The sequence below is a fragment of the Carcharhinus amblyrhynchos genome, chromosome 10, assembly GCF_965287045.1.
Source record: "Carcharhinus amblyrhynchos chromosome 10, sCarAmb.v2.hapA, whole genome shotgun sequence".
Classification (NCBI taxonomy): domain Eukaryota; kingdom Metazoa; phylum Chordata; class Chondrichthyes; order Carcharhiniformes; family Carcharhinidae; genus Carcharhinus; species Carcharhinus amblyrhynchos.
The window spans coordinates 103,993,165-104,017,456 of record NC_137333.1 but is presented as its reverse complement, the minus strand read 5'-3'; the positions used below and the strand labels follow the sequence as shown (position 1 = coordinate 104,017,456).

Genomic DNA, 24,292 nt, shown 5'->3' with positions numbered 1-24,292 from the left:
TCCTTTTCTGAAGTGGAGGGGTGTGCTCATTAACCCGGGGCTTAGATCTAAGCTCTACGAATCCAGGTATGAATGCAATGACTCAACAGAAAACAAAATGTCAGCAATGATGTCCCAGCTATGGGTAAAAAACCAAAATGGATGGCTTAAGTGTTTTTACAGCTACTGTGGTCAGCTGGTGCTGTGTGAACAAATCTCCCGCCATAATGGTGCTAAATAGGGTGACGCCATGTAGCGGAAGGTTCCCCCAGTCTCGCACAGAACTTTACTTTTATTCTGCTCGCTCGCTATCCAACTTGGACATCTTTGATCCTTTCCCTGGAATGTCGACAAGCGCACTGAGCAACTGGCTCAATCCAACACCGATTCAAAGTCAATCACTTCAAACAGATGGAATGGCGGAGAGAAAGAGAAAGAGAAAGAGTGCGGCAAGCAATCAAAAAGAAGGACTCAGATAAAAGTTAAGTGTTTGTCCTCGGGAATGTTGTATTTTCTCTTGTGCTCTTCAAAGAGTTTGGTGAGTTCCTCAATGTACTTCTGGTGAAATTCATTAATTTCCTCTAGTGACGGATTCTCTCTCTTCTCCAGGTCAATTGGTTTGCCAACTAGAATAGAAAGGGAAAGGGGTCTTTTACTTGTTATTTGTCTAACAAAGTAACACAGATATCTTTGTCTAATGCAGGCCTAAGAGTTATTGAATAATACAGTAAAGAAGGAGACCATTCGGCCCAACGTGCCTGCTCTGATTCCTTCGCAGAGATATTCGATTCCGACCATCTCTCACATCCCGTAATCTTTTCCCATAAACCTCGTAATTATTGCCTTCAAATCTGATTCATCTTTTGAAAGTTCCTATTGAATCTGTTTTAGATCTATTGCTCCTTCAGGCAGTAAATGCCAAATTACGAAATCTCATTACCCCTAAACAAACATTGCCTCACATGTCATTTGGTTCATTTGCTGGTTCTTCGATTCATTTTTTTAAATCAGTTTTACCATGGAATAGAATCCTGACAGTACAGAAGGAGGCCATTCAGCTCATTGAGTCTGTACCGGCCACAATCCCATCTAAGGCCTATTCCTGTAACCACACATTTTACTCTGCTAATCCCCATGGCACTAGGGTCAATTTTAGCACGGCCAATCCATCTAACCTGAACATCTTTGGACTGTGGGAGGAAACTGGAGCACTCAGAGGAAACCCACGCAGACACAAGGAGAATGTGCAGACTCCACACAGACAGTGACACGAGCCAGAATCGAACGTGGGTCCCTGGTGCTGTGAGGTAGCAATGCTAACACTGTGTCACCATACCAATCCTCCTTCCAGTGAAAACAATTTGTCCTCATTTACTCTATCAAATCAGTTCATTTATTTGGATACATCTAAGAAATATTCTCTTAATCTTCTGTGCTCGGAGGAGAATCATCACATCTTCTCTAACCACTCCACATCATTGAAGTCCTTCATTACTGGTATAATGCTGACACGGTGGCACAGTGGTTAGCATTGCTGCCTCATAGTGCCACGGACCCAGGTTCGATTCCGGGCTCAGGTGACATGGAGTCTGTGTGGAGTTTGCACATTCTTCCCATATCTGCATGGGTTTCCTCCCTGTGCTCCGGTTTCCCCCCACAGCCCAAAGATGTACGGATTAGATTGATTGGCCATGCTAAATTGCCACTTAGTATCAGGGGGACTAGCAGGATAAGTGGGGTTACGGGAACAGGACCTGGGTGGGACTGTGGTCAGTGCAGACTCAATGGGCCAAATGGCCTCCCTATGCATAGCAGGGATTTTATTCAGTCAGTTTAGCTCAGTTGGCTGGACAGCTGGTTTATAATGCAGAGCGATGCCAACAACTTGGGTTCAATTCCTGTTATTCATGAAGGGCCCACTTTTTCAACCTTGCCCCTCATCTGAGGTGTGGTGATCCTCAGGTTAACTCATCACCAGTCAGCAGCTACCCCCACCAAAAGGGGGGAGCAGCCTACGATCGTCTGGGACAATGGTGACTTTACCTTACCTAATTCTAGTAATAATGTTCTGCTGGAGCAATGAGGTCACCTGCCAGGCCAGGGCATCAAAATATAACATCTCATGACATTGAACTGTGGATTCAATGAATCTTTCCTAGTGTTGAGTTTCCAACTTTCAATGATGCTAGTTTGGAAGGAGTGGGACACAAGCCCTCCTCCCATGAGTAAGCAAAAACTTGGTGGGACAGCCCATTACATTGCTCTTGTGTGCCTCCTGTTGGCTGTTGTAGAAACAGCTTGTGTGATTAATCATTTCACACAACTCCCAGCACAGGACTTGCAGGTTGTAGAATATCAGTCAGACTCTGAGACCAACAAGTTGGGGTTCATGTTGAAACAGCAAGAAACTACAAAGGGTCGTGAATGTAGCCCAGTCCATCACACAAACCATCCTCCCATTCATTGACTCTGTCTACACTTCCCCTGCTTTGGAAAAGCAGCCAGCATAATCAAGCACCCTGCGCATCCTGGACATTCTCTCTTCCACCTTCTTCTGTCGAGAAAAAGATACAAAACTCTGAGGTCATGTACCAAATGACTCAAGAACAGCTTCTTCCCTGCTGCCACCATACTTTTGAATGGGCCTACTGTGCACTAAGTTGATCTTTCTCTACACCCTAGCTATGACTGTAGCTACATTCTGCACTCCCTCTGTTCCTTCCCTGGGTACGGTATGCTTTGTCTGTACAGTGCGCAAGAAACAATACTTTTCACTGTATACTAAAGACAATAATAAATCAAATCAAATCAAAACCTCAGTTGAAACAAACAGGCCATATTGCTGGTATAAGAACATAAGAACATAAGAACATAAGAAATAGGAGCAGGAGTAGGCCATCCAGCCCTTCGAGCCTGCCCCGCCATTCAATAAGATCATGGCTGATCTGTCGCGGCTCAGTTCCACCTTCCCACCCTCTCCCCATAACCCTTAATCCCCTCTCTCATCAAAAACCCATCAACCCGCATCTTAAAAATATTTAGCGAGGCAGCCTCCACCACTTCAACGGGCAGAGAATTCCAGAGATTCACCACCCTTTGAGTGAAGAAGTTCCTCCTCAACTCCGTTCTAAACTGCCCCCCCTTTATCTTGAGGCTGTGCCCCCTAGTCCTACTGTCTTTTTTGAGCGGGAAGAGCCTCTCCACCTCTATCCTATCCATCCCATTCATCATCTTATACGTCTCAATGAGATCTCCCCTCATTGTTCTAAACTCTAACGAGTACAAGCCTAGTTTATTCAGCCTCTCCTCATAGCTCAACCCCCTCAACTCCGGTATCAGCCTAGTAAACCTCCTCTGCACTCCCTCCAAGGCCAAAATATCTTTGCGCAGGTAGGGCGCCCAAAACTGCACACAGTACTCCAGCTGTGGCCTCACCAATGCCCTATACAGCTGCAGCAAGACCTCCCTACTTTTATATTCAATCCCCCTTGCTATGAAGGCCAGCATCCCATTCGCCTTCCTGACCACCTGCTGCACCTGCAAGCTGGGTTTTTGCGACTCATGCACAAGGACCCCGAGGTCCCTCTGCAACGTCGCCTGCTGCAGTTTTTCGCCCCGTAAGTAATAATCCTTCCTACCATTATTCCTACCAAAGTGGACCACCTCACACTTGCCAACATTAAATTCCATTTGCCATTTCCTGGCCCATTCGCCCAGCCTATCTAGATCCTTCTGCGGACTCTCCACACCCTCCGCACAATTTGCCTTTCCTCCAATCTTGGTGTCATCAGCAAATTTTGACACCATACACTCGGTTCCCTCCGCCAGATCATCTATATAAATGGTAAAAAGCTGAGGCCCCAGCACCGACCCCTGGGGCACTCCACTAGTCACCATCCGCCAATCCGAATAGCACCCGTTGACCCCCACTCTCTGCCTCCTATTTGACAACCAATCCTCTATCCACGCTAACACCCTACCCCCAACTCCATGTCCCTCGACCTTCTGCAATAACCTCTTGTGAGGTACTTTGTCAAACGCCTTCTGAAAATCTAGAAAGACCACATCCACCGGCTCTCCTCTATCCACTGCCCTGGACACATCCTCATAGAACTCCAGTAAATTTGTCAGACACGACTTCCCTTTAATGAAACCGTGCTGCGTCTGCTCTATCAAGCAATTCCCTTCAAGATGCCTTGCAATTTCCTCCTTAATGACAGATTCTAACATTTTACCTACAACAGACGTTAAACTAACCGGCCTATAATTCCCCGCCTTTTGCCTGGCACCCTTCTTAAACAACAGCGTAACATTAGCCGTTTTCCAATCATCCGGCACTTCCCCGGAATCCAGCGACGTCTGGAAAATAACCACCAAGGCATCCACTATCACCTCCGCCATTTCTTTCAGAACCCTCGGATGCATTCCATCCGGTCCTGGGGACTTGTCCACAATCAGCCCCTCCAGTCTGTCGAGCACCGCCTCTCTAGTAACAGTAATGTCATTAAGACCCTCCAGTCCTACCACCTTTCCATCGCGAACACCCGGCAAATTATTAAACCTTAAAGTATTTCAGTGGAGAGAGTTCTGGATTTCTACCTGGTTTTTTAGTACAGAAGTGCTTCTTGACATCACCCCGAAATGGTTCTAATTGGCCCTAATTTAACGATTATTACACCCTGGTTTGATCATCTCCACGGGAGGAAATAGGCTCTCTCTATCTAAATACTTTCTCAAATCCTTTAATCATTTTAAACACCTCAATTAGATCACCTCTCAATCTTCTTCATGTAAATGTGTACAAGCGTAGTCTGTACAAGCTGATCTCATAATTTCACCTACTTCTGGTAAAATTGCACTGCACCTATTTCAAAGATTATATGTTTCCTCAGAAGGAACACTTCATAAATGCAAAGTACACCAGAAATTACTCCGTCAAAGAAAGGATTTAAATAAAGAAACATCATTACTCCAAACTTGGGGCCTCGTTCTGGGCCATTCCAAGCTTCACTCAATTCTACACAGGTTCTAGTTTGTAGTGAATCAGCTGGTCAGCTGACTATTCCATCACTCTGTAATTGGTTCCATGGTTTACTGAGTCAGCTGACCCTCACATCCTGTTCCCATTGGTTACATTACATCCAATGCAAAGTTGTCACCGGTTACATCCTATATACCCTTCCGGAGGTGAGCTGAACACAGTTACTCCAGGTGAGTAACTGACCAGAACTATACACAACTGGAGCATAACTTCTACTGAGGAGGTATTGTGGCTTAGTGTGTAACATCCCTGAACCAGAAGCTCGGGTTTGAGTCCTACCACAGGATTTGATGACCAAGGAAGGTGCATCCATAACGCGGCTAAGGAGGCTGAGTGTCAACTTGCAAAATCCTTCCGAGTAGGGCTAACAGTAAGAGCAGGAGAGACTGCTGGTCAACTACGCTTGAGGTGGAGTGGGACCTCCTCAAACTGTAAACCCCTGGCGACAGACTGGTGATCTGTTCTGTGAATTAATAGCTATTGAAACAGTTTGTTTTAGTGGGATGACAATACCTGCTACTCTTTGTGTTTCGGCCTCTTGAGACATCTCATTAGCCTTTTTGCACCCATCACTAGTTATCAGTGATTCTCCATTCGTCTCCATTCTCCCATTTCTGCCCATTGATATGAATCTACTCCTTGAGAAACCTCTGCTTGAAGTTGCTGTGCACAATACAAGCGGAAGGTCAGGTACTGGCGTGCTACTTACCCACAGTGTGAATGGGCTTCCTGTAGGGGATGAGACCAAAGCTGTACTGGAAAACGCCACGGGCATGGAAAAGGGGGAGTGATATTCCCATCACCTTCTGCAAACGTTCCTGGACCGTCCTTAACAACGAACCCTGGGGATTCTTCACCTGATCAAACACTTCATTCTCACCAAAGGAAAACACGGGAACTAGGGGTGCCCTGAGAAAGAGGGAAGATAGAGGTTTTCAATTTTTACAAGGACATTTACATTTATTACTAATAATTCATCCATAAATAATATTAAAAGTCAATTGGGCAGGCACTTGATTTGACTTGATTTATTATTGTGTTGGGATACAGCGAAAAGTATTGTTTCTTGCATGCTATACAGACAAAACATACCATTCGTAGAGTACACAGGGGAGAAGGAAAGAAGAGGATGCAGTCACAGTCTGCTTAACAGCAATGTGATATTAATGCAAGTGGTTCCTGGTGGGGAAGTGGAGGGAGAAGAGCGATATTCCAGTCATCAGAACCTACCAAAAGCAGTGAAGTGGATTTGAGATGCCAAAGAGAAGGATCCTGTACTAGTTTGTTATGGCGTTGCTCATGGAGACCAGGGGAGATGACCAGAACTGGAGGGAGAAAGACCACCATGGAGAATCATGCCCTGGAGCTGAGCTCGATGAGGCTTGTGCCAACATATACCAACATATGAGGAGGCGATGGCCTAGTGGCATTATCACTAGGCTAGCAATCCAGGAACTCAGGTAATGTTCTGGGGACTCGGGTTCGAATCCCACCGTGGCAGATGGTGGAATTTGAATGCAATACAAAAACAGCTGGAATTAAGAACCTATTAGGTGGCACAGTGGTTAGCACTGGTGTCTCACAGCACCAGGGACCTGGGTTCGATTCCAGGTTTAGATCACTGTCTGAGTCTGCACATTCTCCCCATGCCTGCATGGGTTTCATCTGGATGCTCCAGTTTCCTTCCCCAGTCCAAAAGACATGCTGGCTAGGTGTATTGGCCATGCTAAATTCTCCCTCAGTGTACCCGAACAGGTGCTGGAGTGTGACGACTAGGGGATTTTCACAGTAACTTCATTGCAGAGTTAATGGAAACCTACTTTTGATACCCATAAACAAACTTTTTGCTGATAGCCATGAAACTATTGTCAATTTTCAGAAAAGCCCATCTGGCTCACTAATGTCCCTTTGGGGAAGGAAATCTGCTGTCCTTATCTGGTCTGGCTTACGTGTGACTCCAGAGCCACAGCAGTATAGTTGACTCCCAACTGCACTCCAAGGGCAACTAGGGATGGGCAATAAATGCTGGCCAGCCAGCGATGCCCATGACCCATGAATACATTTTTAAAAACCATTGGAGAAATGATCTTACTGAGACATCTGAGGGAGCTTGACAGGTTCGGCATTTAGAGGATGTTTCCCTTTGTGAGGGGAGTATAGAACATTAGTTCTAAACCCTAGATTAAGAATAAGGGGGTCTCCTATTTAAGACGGAGATGAGGAGGAAATTCTTCTCTCAAAGGGTAGTTGGTGTTTGGAATTCTCTCCCCCAGAGAGCAGTGGGGGCTGCAGGTCACTGAATATATTCAAGGCCGAGTAGAGAGAGTTTTTATCGACGGGGGATCGAGGTTTATGTGGAGGGGCAGTGGACAGACAGGAAAGTGGAATTGAGGCCATAATCAGGTTTTATTGAATGGTGAAGCAGGCTGGTGCCAATGCACCTAACCCGCACTCCTTTGAACCTGCGTCCCGGGCACTGTGAGGCAGTAGTGCTAACCACTATGCCACCGTGCCACCCTTTCCAGTACCTTCTCTGCAATTACCCTGCTAATCCCCCTGACACTAAGGGGGCAATTTAGCATAGTCAAGCAACCTAACCCGCACATCTTTGGACTGTGGGAGGAAACTGGAGGCACCCGGAGGAAACCCAAGAAGACATGGGGAGAATGTGCAAACTCCACACAGGCAGTGACGTCAGGCTGGAATTGAATTCAGGTCCCTGGCGCTATGAGGCAGCAGCGCTAACCGCTGTGCCACCCAAGGGGGCGGGGGAGTGAGGAAGAACAAAAGGGAAAGTTTGTGATAGGGCAGGAGAGAATAAATAAGAAAGGATTTCATGGCACGAAAGATGAGGTGCGAATAGCTGGATAGTCACCATATTTCACTTTGCATTCAGGCCTTGTTGTGCTCTTTGCAACTCACAGTCTCTGGACACGGAGCTAATGGTGCTGCCACTTGGGTTCTTTCTTATTCATTCGCGGGACAAAATTTCACAGTAACTTCACTGCAGTGTTAATGTAAGGCTTACTTGTGACTAATAAACAATAAATAAACTTTAACTTTTAACTTTGTTGCCCATCCCTGGTTGGCCCTGAACTTGAATGGCTCACTCAGCCATTTTAGAGGGCAGTGGGGAGTCAACCACATTGCAGAGGCTCTGGAACCACATGTAGGCCAGTCAGGGTAAGTGTGACGACTTCAGTCAGGCCAGTGAGGTTGGCCGTTTGGAGGGTGAACTCCCTGGGGTAGGGGCTCCTGGCAAGAAGTGAAAAGAGCCTCGAGCCTTATTGAATGGCGGGGCAGGCTCAAGGGGCTAGATGGCCTACTCCTGCTCCTATTTCTTATGTTCTAAAAGACTAAGGGGCCCATTGATGAGCCGATCAGGGAGTCTTGGCCTTGAATCGAGCTGGGACTGTCAGTTCCTCTGATACCCCTGGAGGTAGATTGCTGACTGCTCGCACTCTGCGTACTGCTGTTAGAATTTGTAAAGAAAGGGATTTTGGTGAAGGGATCTCTGCTTCCGCAGGCTTATTACAGTAAGGACGGCAGATTCCCTTCCCTAAAGGAGACATTAGGGAAGGAAATGATTGTAAGCTAATTAAAGCAGCTAATTAAGAGGTGGATCTTCATCAATGATTTGGTCCCAGCTGCAGTGGGACATATTGCTTACCCAAACTGGAGAGCAAGTTTGATGAATCCTTTTCTCTCCTTTAACAGCAGTGTTAATGCCCCTGGCCTGGCATCCAGAGCTTCAGGGGCCCCTCCAATGGCAATGACAGCAACATTACCGCCTTCTGCTTTGCTCAGGATATATTTTGCACTCTCCTTGGCTGATGGCACCAAGCCTGGAAGAGAGAAAACAGACAGTGCATCCCTTAGAGACTACAGACTGTGGGGAAGTAGAGAGATTTCACAAAGAACCTGCACTCATGTAATACCTTTCACCACCTCAAGACATCCCAAAGCCTTTTACAAACACTGAGGTACTTCTCGAAGTGTAGTCACTGTTTCAATGCAGGAAATCATATAATCACTACAGTACACAACGAGGCCATTTGGCCCATCGAGTCCGCACCAACTCTCTGGCAGAGCATCACTGTCCAGGCCCTACCCCATAACTCCAAGTATTTACCCCACTGATCCCCTAACCTACACATCTTGGGACACTAAAGGACAATTTTTAACTGTCTTAACTTGCAAACCTTTGGACTACAGCTGCCAACTTGTTCACAGCAAGATCCCAGAAGAGCAATGTGATAGCAATCGAATAATTTGAGCTGGTAGTGATGCGGGTTGGTGTATAAATATTGCACGGGGCACCAGAAAGGACTCTTCTGCTCCTCGTTGTGTGACATCACAAGACCTTTTTTATCTACTGAAAGGGTACTCAGGGCTTGGGTTTGCTTCTCATGTGCACGATTGCACCTCCGGCAGTGCAGTGCTCCATCAGTACTGCATTGGAGTGCCAGGCTCAATACTGAGCTCAGGTCTCTGGAGTGGGACTTCATCCGACTATGGGAGAGGAGAACTGAGCTCAGCAGGGGGTCAGCCAGAGGGGCAGAAAAATTAGCAGCACCCTCACTGTAGACAGGCTGTCTCTACATATACATGAAGTAGTCAGCGCAGACAAAGGGGATGTTTCACAATATCTATCAACAGGACACAGCTGAATGTCCTTGCTAACAGCACTGAAACTGTAATAAAGACATGATTAAATGACCATTGTCTGAACAGACCTTCCATCTGTCCACCACTAAAGATTATGACATTATCGATGGGACGCAAATAAACAGCTATTGTCTCGGGTCCACCTCTTTGTATCATATGTAAATAATTTACCGGTATGCATAACTAGAAACAATTATCTTTACTAAAAATTGTGCCCTATAAAAAAAGTTGATTGCACACAATTGAGCAGAGCAGGCTGAAGAAGTTTAGGAATTTTCCAGTTCTCCTCTCCTTATCAATAAAAAGGATCTCATGAACACTGTGTCTGAATATTCTTTTAGCTCCAATACTACAACCTTCCTTATCCACAGCAAGATCCACTCTCCCATCACCTCTACCCTCACTGAAATATACTGACTTCTGATCCAGCAAAACACCCATTTAAAATTCATATATTTGAATATCTCCATGCTCTTTCCCTATCTCTGTGAACCCTTGTGCACATCTTTAGAGTCCTGGACCAGAACTGCAAGGTATGTTATGAAGCCAGAGTAGACTATAACAACTTTTCTATTTTGGTATAAGTATGAGAAAGGAACAGTTCTTTACAGGAATGATTCCTCTGACAAATTAAGGGTCTTTTATAATAAAACAAACTTTATTCAATAACACCATTTAAATATAACTCTAAAAAATGAAGCAACTAAACTATTAACAGTTGAACAATATTTAAAAATGAAAAGGAAACAACTTTACTTTCTAATTTATGATAGTTTCAGATCCAAATAAGCAACATTCCTCTTACAGACATAAATGCCACTTTAAATATAGTTAGCAACTATAACTATATTTGCTATAATGAGTGTAGACTGTCTTAACTTCATCTAGGCTTCAGGTGCAAACTAAACTGTTTGTTTTGCAAAAGCCATTTTCTCTCTGCTACAGACCCAGGACTGCACATAAGCCACAGCATCACATGACCCTATCAATCATTCTAATCAGAAATCCCAAAAGATCTTAAGTGAACAAAAGTCTATTAGCTGCACTTAACATAAACACTCCATGCTAAAGTGAGTAATTATCCTGCTGTCCCAGCACCCAAGCAATTTTCTTGCTGTACTGAGCCCCTACCCCCTCCACCCATTCTCAGCGGCTGCTGAGTTAACGCTAGCAATGGTGGGATAAGGCCCTTAAAAAGGCATTGATTGGCCACTTATGTTCCTCAATCGATGGCAAGGCAGGAAGCGTATCCCAGGCATTTCACAATGGACTTACCTGGAGCAGAGGCAGGTAAGCAGTGGGGTCCCCACCCTCCCACAAGATACATTGCAACCCACCACCAAACTCACCATAGGAAAGGGCACAAGATTCTGCCCCCGAGCTGAATTCTGTTTGAGAATTGTTCCCTTGCTATAAATTGTTGATACATCAATAGTGCTACTTAAATGCAAGTTGTTCTTGTCAAAGCCATTTTATGTACATGGGCAGTGCATGACTTACCTCCACTCATGATATAGTCCCTAAAGAAGGGGACCCTGAACCAGAGAGGCAGCATCAGCATATGTGGCTTCAGGCCGGGGAACTTTTCCCTGAATCCCGTTACCTCTGTGCAGAAGTTTCCAAAGGCTCCCGCTACCAGTACTCCATGGGGGTGGAAACCAAAGATGTAATTCTTCTTTGGATCTAAGTCTGCAGTCTTGACGAGCTGTAAGACAAGGTCAGCATTGAAAACAAAAAGATCACATTCCAGTTATACAGGTGTCACTCTGTGAGATTCACCTGATGAAGGAGCAGCGCTCCAAAAGCTCATGATTCCAAATAAACCTGTTCGACTTTAATTGGCAGTTGTGAGGCTTCTTTCTCACAAGCCTGCACAATGTTATATTTTGACTTTACATGCAGTTCTTTTTTGTAAATTATTGAACATGCTTCAGCCATCCTTTCAAACGATGCATTTCAGAGCATAACCCAGTGAGTGATTTCTTTCTCCTCATTTTACTAATGCTTCTGCCATTTACCTTACTCCTTTATCCTCTCATTTTTATTTGTTCATGAGATGTGAGGATCACCAGCAAAGTCATCGTTGATTGACCATCCTTAGTTGCCACCACAGACATCTGAATTAGGAGCAGGAGTAGGCCACTCGGCCCCTCAAGTCTGTTCCACCATTCAATAGGACCATCACGGATGATCTTTTGGCAAAACTCCTCACGATTTTGAACATTTCTATCAAATTACCTCTTGGCTCTCTCCTCTTCAAGAAGAACATTCCCAAATCTCCAATCTTGCCATCTAACTGAAGTCACCTCACCTCTGATACCCATTAGAGTAAATCTTTGGCCCCTCTTCAAATCACACAGTACTCTGACTACTGTTCTTATAAAGGTTTATGAGAAGTGAAAATTCTTGTACATCTTGGGAAATCAGTTTGGATGCAATATTGATCAGATGTAAAGTACATCACCCATTGTGCCCAGTCCCAGGGAGGGAAAGGAATGAAATAGGGTGAATAAAAGGAAAGTTTGGTTCAGGGTGAAGGATAATAATGATCAAATGAGAGAAGGGATGACTATAGAGGCAAAAATTGTCACTCATTTTCAGGCAGGGGTATTATATGATCAAAATAAGAAATAGGAGGGGTAGGCCATTCAACCCATCATAGGATCACAGGAATGTTATGACACAGAAGGAGGCCATTCAGCCTATCTTTTTTTACATTAACTCTCCAGTTGGACAATGTCAGTCTCTTTGCCCTCCCCTGAATCTGCACATTTGTACGATTCATGTAATAATCCCTAAAATGCCAGGATTGAATCTGTCTCCGCCACACTCTCAGACAGTACATTTCAGATCCTAACGACTCACTGTGTGAATCTGTCTCCACCACACTCTCAGACAGTACATTCCAGATCCTAACCACTCACTGTGTGAATCTGTCTCCACCACACTCTCAGACAGTACATTCCAGATCCTAACCACTCACTGTGTGAATCTGTCTCCACCACACTCTCAGACAGTACATTCCAGATCCTAACCACTCACTGTGTGAATCTGTCTCCACCACACTCTCAGACAGTACATTCCAGATCCTAACCACTCACCATGTGAATCTGTCTCCACCACACTCTCAGACAGTACATTTCAGATCCTAACCACACACTGTGTGAATCTGTCTCCACCACACTCTCCAGACAGTACATTCCAGATCCTAACCACTCGCTGTGCGAATCTGTCTCCACCACGCTCACAGACAGTACATTCCAGATCCTAGCCACTCACTATGTGAATCTGTCTCTACTGTTCATAGAGTACATAGGGGAGAAGGAAAGGAGTATGCAGAATGTAGTGTTATAATCACAGCTAGGGTGTAGAGCAAGATCAACTTAATGCAAGGTAGTTCTGTTCAATAGTCTGACAGCAGCAGGTAAGAAGCTGTTCTTGAGTCGGTTGGTATGTTATCTTGGACTTTCGTATCTTTTTTCCCGACGGAAGAAGGTGGAAGAGAGAATGTCCAGGGTGTGTGGGGCTCTTGATTATGCTGGCTGCTTTTCCAAGGGAGTGGGAAGTGTAGACCAAGTCAGTGGATGGGCAGCTGGCTTGAGTGGTTGACTGGGCTTCGTTCACAATTCTTTGTAGTTCGTTATGATTTTGGTTAGAGCAGCAGCCATTCCAAGCTATGATACAACCAGAAATGATGTTGTCTTTGGACCGTAGGAGGAAATGGAGGAAACCCATGCAGACATGGGGAGAATGTGCCAACTCCACACAGACAGTTACCCAAGACTGGAATCAAACTGGGTCCCTGACACTGTGAGGAGGCTGTGCTAACCATTGAGCCATCATCTCCAACTAAGATGGAAGACCCCCAAACCCCCTCACATGTTTCAATAAAATCAACCCAGTTAGAACGTAACTGATGACAACTTTGTTTTGGATGTAATATGACCAATGAAGCAAGTTGTAATGGTCAGCCGACCCAATAAACCATGGGACCAATTACTGAATGATGTGATGGTCAGCTGACCAACTGACTCACTATAAGTAAGAACCTGTTGGGAATTGTGGAAAACATTGGAGTGGCCTAGGGTGAGGCCCCATGTTTGGAGTAATTAAGTTTCTTTATTAAACCTTAAGTTTTGTTGTATTTTTATTGTCTGCATTTGAAGCTTTCCTTCTGAAGAAACACTCCCAACAACTTCCAATGTGAGTCAGTTACAAAACCCAGGTGAATAGGTCAAATTGAATGCCAGAACAGGTTTAAGGGGCTGAATGGTCTCCTGTCATCATGTCAACTGGAGTACTGTGTGCAGTCGCAACTGGAGTACTGTGTGCAGTTTTGGTCGCCACATTTGTGAAAGGATATATTGGCCTTGGAGGGGGTGCAGAGAAGGTTCATTAGGATGATACCGGGGATGAGGGGGTTAGACTATGATGAGAGATTGCATAGACCAGGTCTGTACTTGTTGGAGTTTAGAAGGATGAGGAGGGATCTTATAGAGGCATATAAGATAATGAAGGGGATGGATAGGGTAGAGGTAGAGAGATTCTTCCCACTTAGAAAGGATAGCAGAACTAGAGGGCACAGCCTCAAAATAAGGGAGTTTAGATCAGAGTTGAGGGGGAACTTCTTCACTCAAAGGGTGGTGAATCTCTGGAATTCTCTGCCTATTGAAGTGGTGGAGGCTACCTCGCTAAATATATTTGTCATGGGTAGATAGGTTTCTGATAGACAAGGGAATTAAGGGTTATGGGGAGAAAGCGGGAAAGTGGAACTGATCCACTTCAGATCAGCCATGATCTTATTGAAAGGCGGGGCAGGCTCGAAGGGCTAGATGGCCTACTCCTGCTCCTATTTCTTATGTTCTTATGTTCTTAACGCTACTACAGAAGTGGGGATTTTCATCCTGGCCTGTGCCTCTGAATTCTCACCTCAATGGAAGATTTCCAAAAATGTTTTTGATCATGTCCATCCCACCCTGTGACAATTTCCAAAGATCCCTTTGCTTATATAAAGATAAATCTCACAACTGGGAAGTGATTTGACAAGGTGAAGGACAGTTCAAATAGCGACCTTGTACACCGAGTGCTCTGCCACTGTTTCAAAAAGCACCAATTAATTATTAGCAGAATAATTGTTCAATAAACAAATAAACACAGTTGTAACCCTGGGGGGAGGCACTGTGGATTGAGGGGGGATACAGAATGAGCATGATTTTGAATACGCATTTTTCATTCTTTAGTCTTGTCTTGTGCATCTTGCATTTAAATCGTGCTCCTGACGTAATTAATTACAGAAAGAATATTATTAAACTAGGAAGAGTGCAGAAAAGATTTCCTGGCACGCTACCGGAACTTGAGGGTTTGAGTTATAAGGAGAGGCTAGATAGACTGGGACTTTTATCCCTGGAGCATAGGAGACTTAGGGGTGATCTTATAGAGGTCTATAAAATAATGAGGGGCATAGATCAGATAGGTAGTCAACATCTTTTCCAAAAGGTAGGGGAGTCTAAAACTAGAGGGCATAGGTTTAAGGTGAGAGGGGAGAGATACAAAAGTGTCCAGAGGGGCAATTTTTTTCACACAGAGGGTGGTTAGTGTCTGGAGCTGCCTGAGGCAGTGATGGCGACGGATACAATTTTGTCTTTTAAAAAGCATTTCAAAAGTTACGTGGGTAAGATGGGTATAGAGGGATATGGGCCAAATGTGGACAATTGGAACTAGCTCAGTGGTTAAAAAAAGAGGGTGGCATGGACAAGTTGTGCCTTGTTTCAAGTTGTGACAAGTTTCCATGCTGTAAACCTCTGCGACTCTATGACTCTGACTCTGTAATCTAAAGCCTCTCATGAAGGGAGTCTAAGTGCTGGTACAGACGGACTCAAGTCAAAATATCAGTACTGGGGAAGGTGGAGGAGAGAGTGCTGAAGATCAAGAGAGCGACAACAATGTGGGAAGGGGCCTTAAGGAGAAGGTTCCAGAGCTGACGTATGCCAAACCAAGACTTCAATCACAAGACTCTAACCATACTCAGTGTACTCGAACAAGTGCCAGAGTGTGGCACCTGTTCAGATTTTCACAGTAACTTCATTGCAGTGTTAATGTAAGCCTACTTGCGGCACTAATAAATAAACTTTTTAGGTAAATTTTTTTAAGTGGTTGAGAAAAGGTCAGGTAGAGAAAAACAGAAAGTCATGGATAGGATTAGAGGGTGGGAGATATTCAATGACAAAGACATGTCACAGAACAAAAGACAAAGGGAGAGCTTGCTGGTGGTTGTAGTAAAGAAATAAAGGCTGGAATTTTGCCATGAGCGCCAAGGACCACATGGATGCAAATTTCCCACAAGATTGCTTTGACTCTCCAGTGCCCTTTCAATGGGGTAATAAACCAAGACCCCCATCTGCTCTCATATGCACTTAGCACAGTGTATGGCACTATTTTGAGTTCTGTTATTATTATTCTCATTATTAAGCAAAATCCAAGGCTTTGGTCCGCCTTGTTGTCCAACAAGGGGCATACACACGATGGGTCGTACAAGGGCTGCTCTTGGATGTTTCGAGAGTGGCCTAGTGCTTCACGTCGTTAGTAGACGCTTAAACTGGACCAGATGCTGGGCAACACCTCAGCTCAGTGACTATCACTGTTTGCTGTGCAGATACATGGATTTGGGCCGGTGTCTGTGGGAGTTTGCGCATTCTTCCCGTGCTTGCGTGGGTTTTCTCCGGGTGCTCCGGTTTCCTCCCACACCCCAAAGATGTGCTCTTAGGCTGACTGGTGTGACAAATTGTCCCTAAATTAGTCTCCCCTCAATGTGGAGTGCCATAAGCATAGACAAGGGTCATGGGTGGAGAGGGGACTCATAATGTTAAAATGGCAGCTCGTTGGGCCGAAGGGCCTGTTTCCCGTGCTGTGTTGTTCTTTGTTCTTTATTCCAGACCTTTCCCTGGAACCTCATTTAAAAAATTATCAACACATTAACAAGCTTCCCCGCTGTATCATCCCCCAGCCTGCCCCATCTCCCAAACCATTAGTGAGGATTACAATGGGTTTCCAGAATGAGAACCAGAAAGGAAACCAGCCAGAGGTGCACAAGTAAGTAGAGCCCCTGGGCGGGGGTGGGGGAGGCCCCATAGCAGGGGCCAGGAGGTCCCTCCTGGGAGGGGAGCGCTTGAGCTCCGTTGGGGGTGGTCCTCTATCCATGGTGGGGGCTTAGTCTCATGTATCTTGGTGTGGGGGGAATTTGTTGCTTTTTTTATTGGAGTTTGGGAAGGGTGCCCCGATCTCGGGATCCCGGACACTGCTGGCTTTTTCCTGCCCCGTCCCGCCCCATTTCGCCAGCATGGCGGCATGGGCCACACCTGCAGATTCATTTGTTCACAGAGTAAAAACAGCTGCTCAGTCGGTGAGCTGCACGTTGAGGCTTCTCGCCTCAGCTGGCACTCTGCGCCACAAAGGGAAAATGCCCACCCAGAGAGTTGGCTGAGAGTAAGCGACAATGGCAGGAAATGGCAAAATAATTTAAAACCAGCTCTGTCTGAAGGCAAAGGCAGGAAGTTTGGAGATTGCACATTCTCCTCGTGTCTGCGTGGGTTTCCTCTGGGTACTCCAGTTTCCTCCCACAGTCCAAAGATGTGTGGGTTGGGTTGATTGGCCATGCTAAAAAATTGTCCCTTAGTGTCCAAGGATGCGTAGCTTAGAGGGATTAGTGAGTAATATATGTAGGAATATGGGGGTAGGGCCTGGGTGGGATTGTGTTTGGTGCAGACTCGATGGACCGAAGGGCCTCTTTCTGCACTGTATGGGTTCTATGTTCTAAAATAAGACACAAATCGACACATGTCGAAACCTGTATCAAAATGGAGGAGAGAGTTCACGGTGAAAAGTTGTTGAACTCAGTGTTGTGACCTGAGGGAATGTAGCTCAATCCATCACTTAAACCAGCCTCCCATCCATTGACTCAGTCTACACTTCCTGCTGCCTCAGCAAAGCAGCCAGCATAATTAAGGACCCCACACACCCCAGACATTCTCTCTTCCAACTTCTTCCATTGGGAAAAACATACAAAAGTCTGAGCTCACATACCAACTAATTCAAGAACAGCTTCTTCCCTCTTGCCATTTTTTGAATGGACCTACTTTGCATCAAGTTGATCTTTCTCTACACCCTAGCTATGACTGTAACACTACATGCTGCACTCTCTCCTTTCCTTCTCGATGAATGGTATGCTTTGTCTGTATAGCGCACAAGAAACAATACTTTTCACTGTATGTTACTACATGTGACAATAATAAATCAAATGAGTGCTGCAATATGACAAATGGAAAGGTCAGTTGTGGCTCCTCCAGTTCACGTTGGGCTTCACTGGAATATTGCAGCAGGCCAAGGACAGAGCTGAGATCAGGAGAAAGAAAGTGGAGAGTTGGAATGGCAAGCGACAGGAGTCTCAGGAGTGATGCTTGCAGGCAGAGTGAAGGTATTTCGCAAAGTGGCACCCAGTTTGTGTTTGATCTCCCCATGTAGAGGAAATGGCATTGTGACCAGGGAACACAGTAAAGCAAACAAGTGAGTTGCTGCATCACCAGGAAGCAGTGTTCATTGAATCCCTACAGTGCAGAAGGAGACCATTCAGCCCATCGAGTCTGCACTGACCACAATCCCACCCAGGCCCTATGCCCATAACTCCAAACATTCATCCCGCTAGTCTCCCTGGCATTAAGGGTCATGCCTAATCCACCTAACCTATACAACTTTGAACTGTGGGAAGAAACCAGAGCACCTGGAGGAAACCCATGCAGTCACAGGGAGAATGTGCAGACTCCACATAGACAGTGACTCAAGCCGGGAACCGAACCTGTGATCCTGACACTATGAGTCAGCAACGCTAACTGCTGTGCCACCATGCCACCCTATTTGGAGCCTTGGATTTTGCTTAATAATGAGAATAATAATAACAGAACTCAAAATAGTGCCATACACTGTGCTAAGTGCATATGAGAGCAGATGGGGGTCTTGGTTTATTACCCCATTGAAAGGGCACTGGAGAGTCAACCTCGATCTGTCTCAGGAGTGAGATTTGAATGGAAAACCTCCTGATGTGCTACTTACTTAGCTACAGCTGTCAGTCTTTGTTTAACATATTAAGAACATATGAACATAAGAAATAGGAGCAGGAGTAGGCCATCTAGCCCTTCGAGCCTGCCCCGCCATTCAATAAGATCATGGCTGATCTGTCGTGGCTCAGTTCCACTTTCCCGCCCTCTCCCCATAACCCTTAATCCCCTCTCTTATCAAAAACCCATCAACCCGCGTCTTAAAAATATTTAGCGAGGCAGCCTCCACCACTTCAACGGGCAGAGAATTCCAGAGATTCACCACCCTTTGAGTGAAGAAGTTCCTCCTCAACTCCGTTCTAAACCGCCCCCCCCTTTATCTTGAGGCTGTGCCCCCTAGTCCTACTGTCTTTTTTGAGCAGGAAGAGTCTCTCCACCTCTATCCTATCCATCCCATTCATCATCTTATACGTCTCAATGAGATCTCCCCTCATTCTTCTAAACTCTGACGAGTACAATATTCAGTATATCTCATCTCAACTATTGTCAATTCTGCTCCCCGTGTGAACTAACTGAATCGTTTCAGATAATTGAAAGGTTAGATAAGGTACATAGAAGGAAACTATTTCCTCTGATGGTAAGATGTCCCACTACACCAGGTTAAAGTCCAACAGGTTTATTTGGAATCATGAGCTTTTGAGGCATTGCTCCATCATCAGATGTTGTGAGATTTCTTACCGCACCCATCCCAGTCCAACGCCTGCATCTCCTCATCATTTCCTCTAACAGTGGGGGTCATGTCCAGACAATGGGATAGACTATTAAAATTAAAGCCAGAACATTCAGGGTTGAAGCCAGGATGGCCCCCTAGTGTCAAGGGGAATTAGCAGGGTAAATATGTGAGGTTACGGGGTTAGGGCCTGGGAGGGATTGTGGTTGTTGCAGATTTGATGGGCCAAATAGCCTCCTTCTGCACTGTGGAGATTCTATGATTCACTCCCCTATATAAAATAATCAGCTGATGGAATGAGAGGAAGAGAGGCAGGGAGAGGGCTCGAGGGGAGCAGAAAGGACTTTAGCAAGGACTTTGACAAGGTACAGCATGGTAGGCTGTTGCATAAAGTTAAATCTCATGGGATCCAGGGTGAGGTATCTAAATGGATACAAAATTGGCTTCTTGACAGAAGCCAGAGAGTGGTTGTAGAGGGCTATTTTTCAAACTGGAGGCCTGTGACCAGCGGTGTGCCTCAGGGATCATTTATTTGTCATTTATATTAATGATTTGGATGCAAATATAGGGGACACGGTTAGTCAGTTTACAGATGACACCAAGATTGGTGGCATGATGGACAGTGAGGAAGCTTATCTCCAATTGAACATAAGAACATAAGAAATAGGAGCAGGAGTAGGCCATCCAGCCCTTCGAGCCTGCCCCGCCATTCAATAAGATCATGGTTGATCTGTCGTGGCTCAGTTCCACTTTCCCGCCCTCTCCCCATAACCCTTAATCCCCTCTCTTATCAAGAACCCATCAACCCGCTTCTTAAAAATATTTAGCGAGGCAGCCTCCACCACTTCAACAGGCAGAGAATTCCAGAGATTCACCACCCTTTGCAATGGGATCTTGATCTTTTGGGCCAGTGGGCTGACGAATGGCAGATGGCGTTTAATTTAGCAAGGTGATGCATTTTGGTAGATTGAACCAGAGCAGGACTTACTCAGTTAATGATAGGGCACTGGCGAGAGTTACAGAACAAGAGGTCTAGAAGTACATGTACATAGCTCCTTGAAAGTGGAGTCATAGGTGGACAGAGTGGTGAAGAAGGCATTCAGCATGCTTGGTTTCATCAGTCAGAACATTGAATATAGGATTTGGAACGTCTTGTTGAAGTTGTACAAGACATTGGTAGGGCCACACTTGGAATACAGTGTGCAATTCTGGTCACCCTACTGTAGAAAGTATATTATTAAACTAGAAAGAGTGCAGAAAAGATTTACTAGGATGCTACCAGGACTTGATGGATTGAGTTATAAGGAGAGGCTGAAATGACTGGGAACTTTTCCCTGGAGTGTAGGAGGCTAAGGGGTGACCTTATCATAGAATCCCTACAGTACAGAAAGAGGCCATTCGGCCCATCGAGTCTGCACTGACCACAATCCCACCTGGGCCCTATCTCCTTATCCCTACATATTTTACCCACTAATCCCTCTAACCTACTCAACTCAGGACACTAAGGGGCAATTTAAGCATGGCGAATCAATCTAACCCTCGCATCTTTGGGAGGAAACCAGAGCACCCAGATGAAACCCACACAAACACAAGGAGAACGTGCAACTCCACACAGACAGTGACCAAAACCAGGAATTGAACCCAGGTCCTTGGAGCTGTGAAGCAGCAGTGCTAATCACTGTGCTACCGTGCTGCCTGACCTTATAGAGGTCTATAAAATAATGAGGGGCATAGACAAAGTAGATAGTCAATATCTTTTCCCAAGGGTAGGGGAGTCTAAAACTAGAGGGCATAGGTTTAAGGTGAGAGGGGAGAGATACAAAAGTGTCCAGAGGGGCAATTTTTTCACACAGAGGATGGTGAGTGTCTGGAACAAGCTGCCAGAGGCAGTAGTAGAGGCAGGTACAATTTTATCTTTTAAAAAGCATTTAGATAGTTAGTGGGTACAGTGGGGATAAAGGGATATGGGCCAAATGCAGGCAATTGGGATTAGTTTAGGGGCTTTAAAAAAAAAGGGCAGCATGGACAAGTTGGGCCGAAGGGGCTGTTTCCACACTGCAAACTTCTATGACTCTAAGAGCCAAATGTCCCATTTTAAGTGTGAATGCTCAGCGGTTGAGATTAGCTTTCAGTTGGAATCCTCAAGATCAGGTACTAAAGGTTACAGAACTTCATAGCAAGTGGATGGTTTTAAAATACAGGTCAGTGAGGATCTAACTGAAAAGTGGAACAGGATCGAACAGCTGAATGGCCTCCACTGTCCAATTGCTCCGGAGAGGGAAATCCTGAAAGACCATTCTCCGCATCTCCCTGTGACACTACAGGGGAAAGTTCAAGGGAATCTGGTCGAACCCAACCCCATCAGGGCAGCGCGGTAACAACAGTGGTTAGCACTGCTGCTTCACAGCTCCAGGGACCTGGGTTTGATTCCTGGCTTGGGTCACCGTCTGTGTGGAGTTTGTACATTCTCCTTGTGTCTGCGTGGGTTTCCTCCAGGTGCTCTGGTTTCTTCCCACAGTCCAAAGGTGTGCGAGTTAGATTGATTGGCCATGCTAAAATTGCCCCTGAGATGCATAGGTTAGAAGAATTAGTGGATAAATATGTTTGGATATGGGAGTTAGGCCAAATGGCCTCTCTTTGCACTATAGGATTCCTATGATTGTCTTTTAGCTTTAGTTTTCCAAGGTAGTACTTTGGAGATTTAAAGAATTCGCCTCTAACCATCCCACCAGGAGATCCTGACCCATAGTAACCCTCCATATCTTCTGATCATTGTTTATTGGCATGTTGTGCCCATTTCAAGAATAACTCAGGGTTTTTGACTCGCAGCCTGGGGATGGGGCAGTGGATCCTGTCCGTTCACTAATCGGAAGAGTATTTAGATCTGAAATAAAAATGATTTATTCAGTGAAGGAGGAAGGCTCAGATGCAGCACTGACATCTGCATGGATGTATTCTCTGTAAATCCTGTATATCTTCAAGTGAAATGATGTTAGCATGTGTCTCATTGCTGTAAAGGTAATATTTACAGCTTAAGTATGACTGGGGAGACAGAGGTGCATTTGTAATGTCACAGACTAGTGATCCACAGCAATTTTCTGATTCTATGGGTTCAAATCCCACCAGGAATTTAAGTTCAGCTAATAAAACCTGGAATAGTTTGAGGTCAGTCACAAAAGTCTGAGGTCACGTACCAAATGGCTCAAGAACAGCTTCTTCCCTGCTGCCATTAGAATGCACCTACCTTGCATTAAATTGATCTTTCTTTAGACCCTAGCCATGACTGTGACAACACATTCTGCATCCTCACCTTTCCTTCTCTATGAACAGTATGCTTTGTCGCTATAGCGTGCAACAATACTTTTCACTGTATGCTAATACATGTGACAATGATAAATCAAATCATTACAAGGACAAGGGAGAGAATCTATGCACAGAGCCAAAGGAAATGGGTGAGGTATTAAGTGAGTACCTTGCGTCAGCATTTACCAAAGAGAAGGATGATGAGTCTGGGAAAGAATGTGTAGATAGTTTGAGTCATGTTGAAATCAAAAAGGAGGAGGTATTGGGGTTCTTGAGAAACATTAAGGTAGACAAGTCCCCAGGGCCTGATGGGATATACCCCAGAATACTAAGAGAGGCAAGGGAGGAAATTGCTGGGGCCTTGAGGGAAATTTTTGTATCTTCACTGGCTACAGGGAAGGTAGTAAAAAGTCTGACAACACCAGGTTTTAGTCCAACTGATTTATTTGATAATAGACTCACAAGCTTTCGGGGTTAGTCCCTTCGTCAGGTGAATGGAGAGTTCTGGCCTCAGACAGAGCGTATAAAGCACAGACAGTTTAGAGATTACTGATTAGAATGCGAATCCTTACACCTATCAGTAAGGATAAGTAATCAGTAAGGATTCGCATTCTAATCAGTAATCTCTAAACTGTCTGTGCTTTATATGCTCTGTCTGAGGCCAGAACTCTCCATTCACTTGACGAAGGGACTAACCCCGAAAGCTTGTGAGTCTATTATCAAATAAATCGGTTGGACTAAAACCTGGTGTTGTCAGACTTTTTACTGTGTTTACGCCAGTCCAACGCCGGCATACCCACATCATGACTACAGGGAAGGTCCCAGAGGATTGGAGAATAGCCAATGTTGTTCCTTTGTTTAAGAAGGGTAGCAAGAATAATCCAGGTAATTACAGGCTGGTGAGCCTTACATCAGTGGTAGGGAAATTATTAGAGAGGATTCTTTGAGACAGGATTTATTCCCACTTGGAAATAAGTGGACGTATCAGTGAGAGGCAACATGGTTTTGTGAAGGGGAGATCGTGTCTCACGAACATGATCGAGTTTTTTGATGAAGTGACGAAGATGATTGCTGAGGGTCGGGCAGTGGATGTTGTCTATGTGGCCTTCAGTAAGGCTTTTGACAAGGTCCCTCATGGCAGACTGGTGCAGAAGGTGAAGTAGCATGAGATCAGAGGTGAGCTGGCAAGATGGATCCAAAACTGGCTCGGTCAAAGAAGTCGTGATATAGACACCCAAAACACTGGCATCATGTTGAAAAACTCCAGCAGGTTCTCCCTCCATCTTCTGTTTGAGAGGATGGTGTACCAGCCAGTAAAATTTCCTGGAGGGAGGGCTTCCCACTACCCTGCCGTCCTTCCTGGGCTCTCTGCAATTTTAGGGATGAGGCTAATGTCAGCCTATCAGGCCACACCCCAACTGAGGTCCTGAAGGAGTCAATTATTGACCACATAAGTGCCCACTTCCAGCCCCGCCTCAATTCTGAAGCTGTGGGGAGGAGTTTGGAGCAGGTGGAAGGCTGCAG

The 24,292-nt window shown here is 45.3% G+C and overlaps 1 protein-coding gene across 1 annotated transcript in view; it reads right to left on the bottom strand.

The window, feature by feature from the left end:
* Positions 1-450: 450 nt before the first annotated feature.
* Positions 451-24,292, bottom strand: part of mogat2 (monoacylglycerol O-acyltransferase 2) — a 40,350-nt gene continuing 16,508 nt past the window's right edge. Inside the window, exons 3-6 of the mRNA XM_080197987.1 lie at positions 11,189-11,393; positions 8,691-8,865; positions 5,730-5,929; positions 451-605 (exon numbers count right to left, since the gene is read on the bottom strand). Coding sequence (XP_080054113.1) covers positions 451-605; positions 5,730-5,929; positions 8,691-8,865; positions 11,189-11,393 — 735 coding nt within the window. The remainder of the gene's footprint in view (positions 606-5,729; positions 5,930-8,690; positions 8,866-11,188; positions 11,394-24,292) is intronic.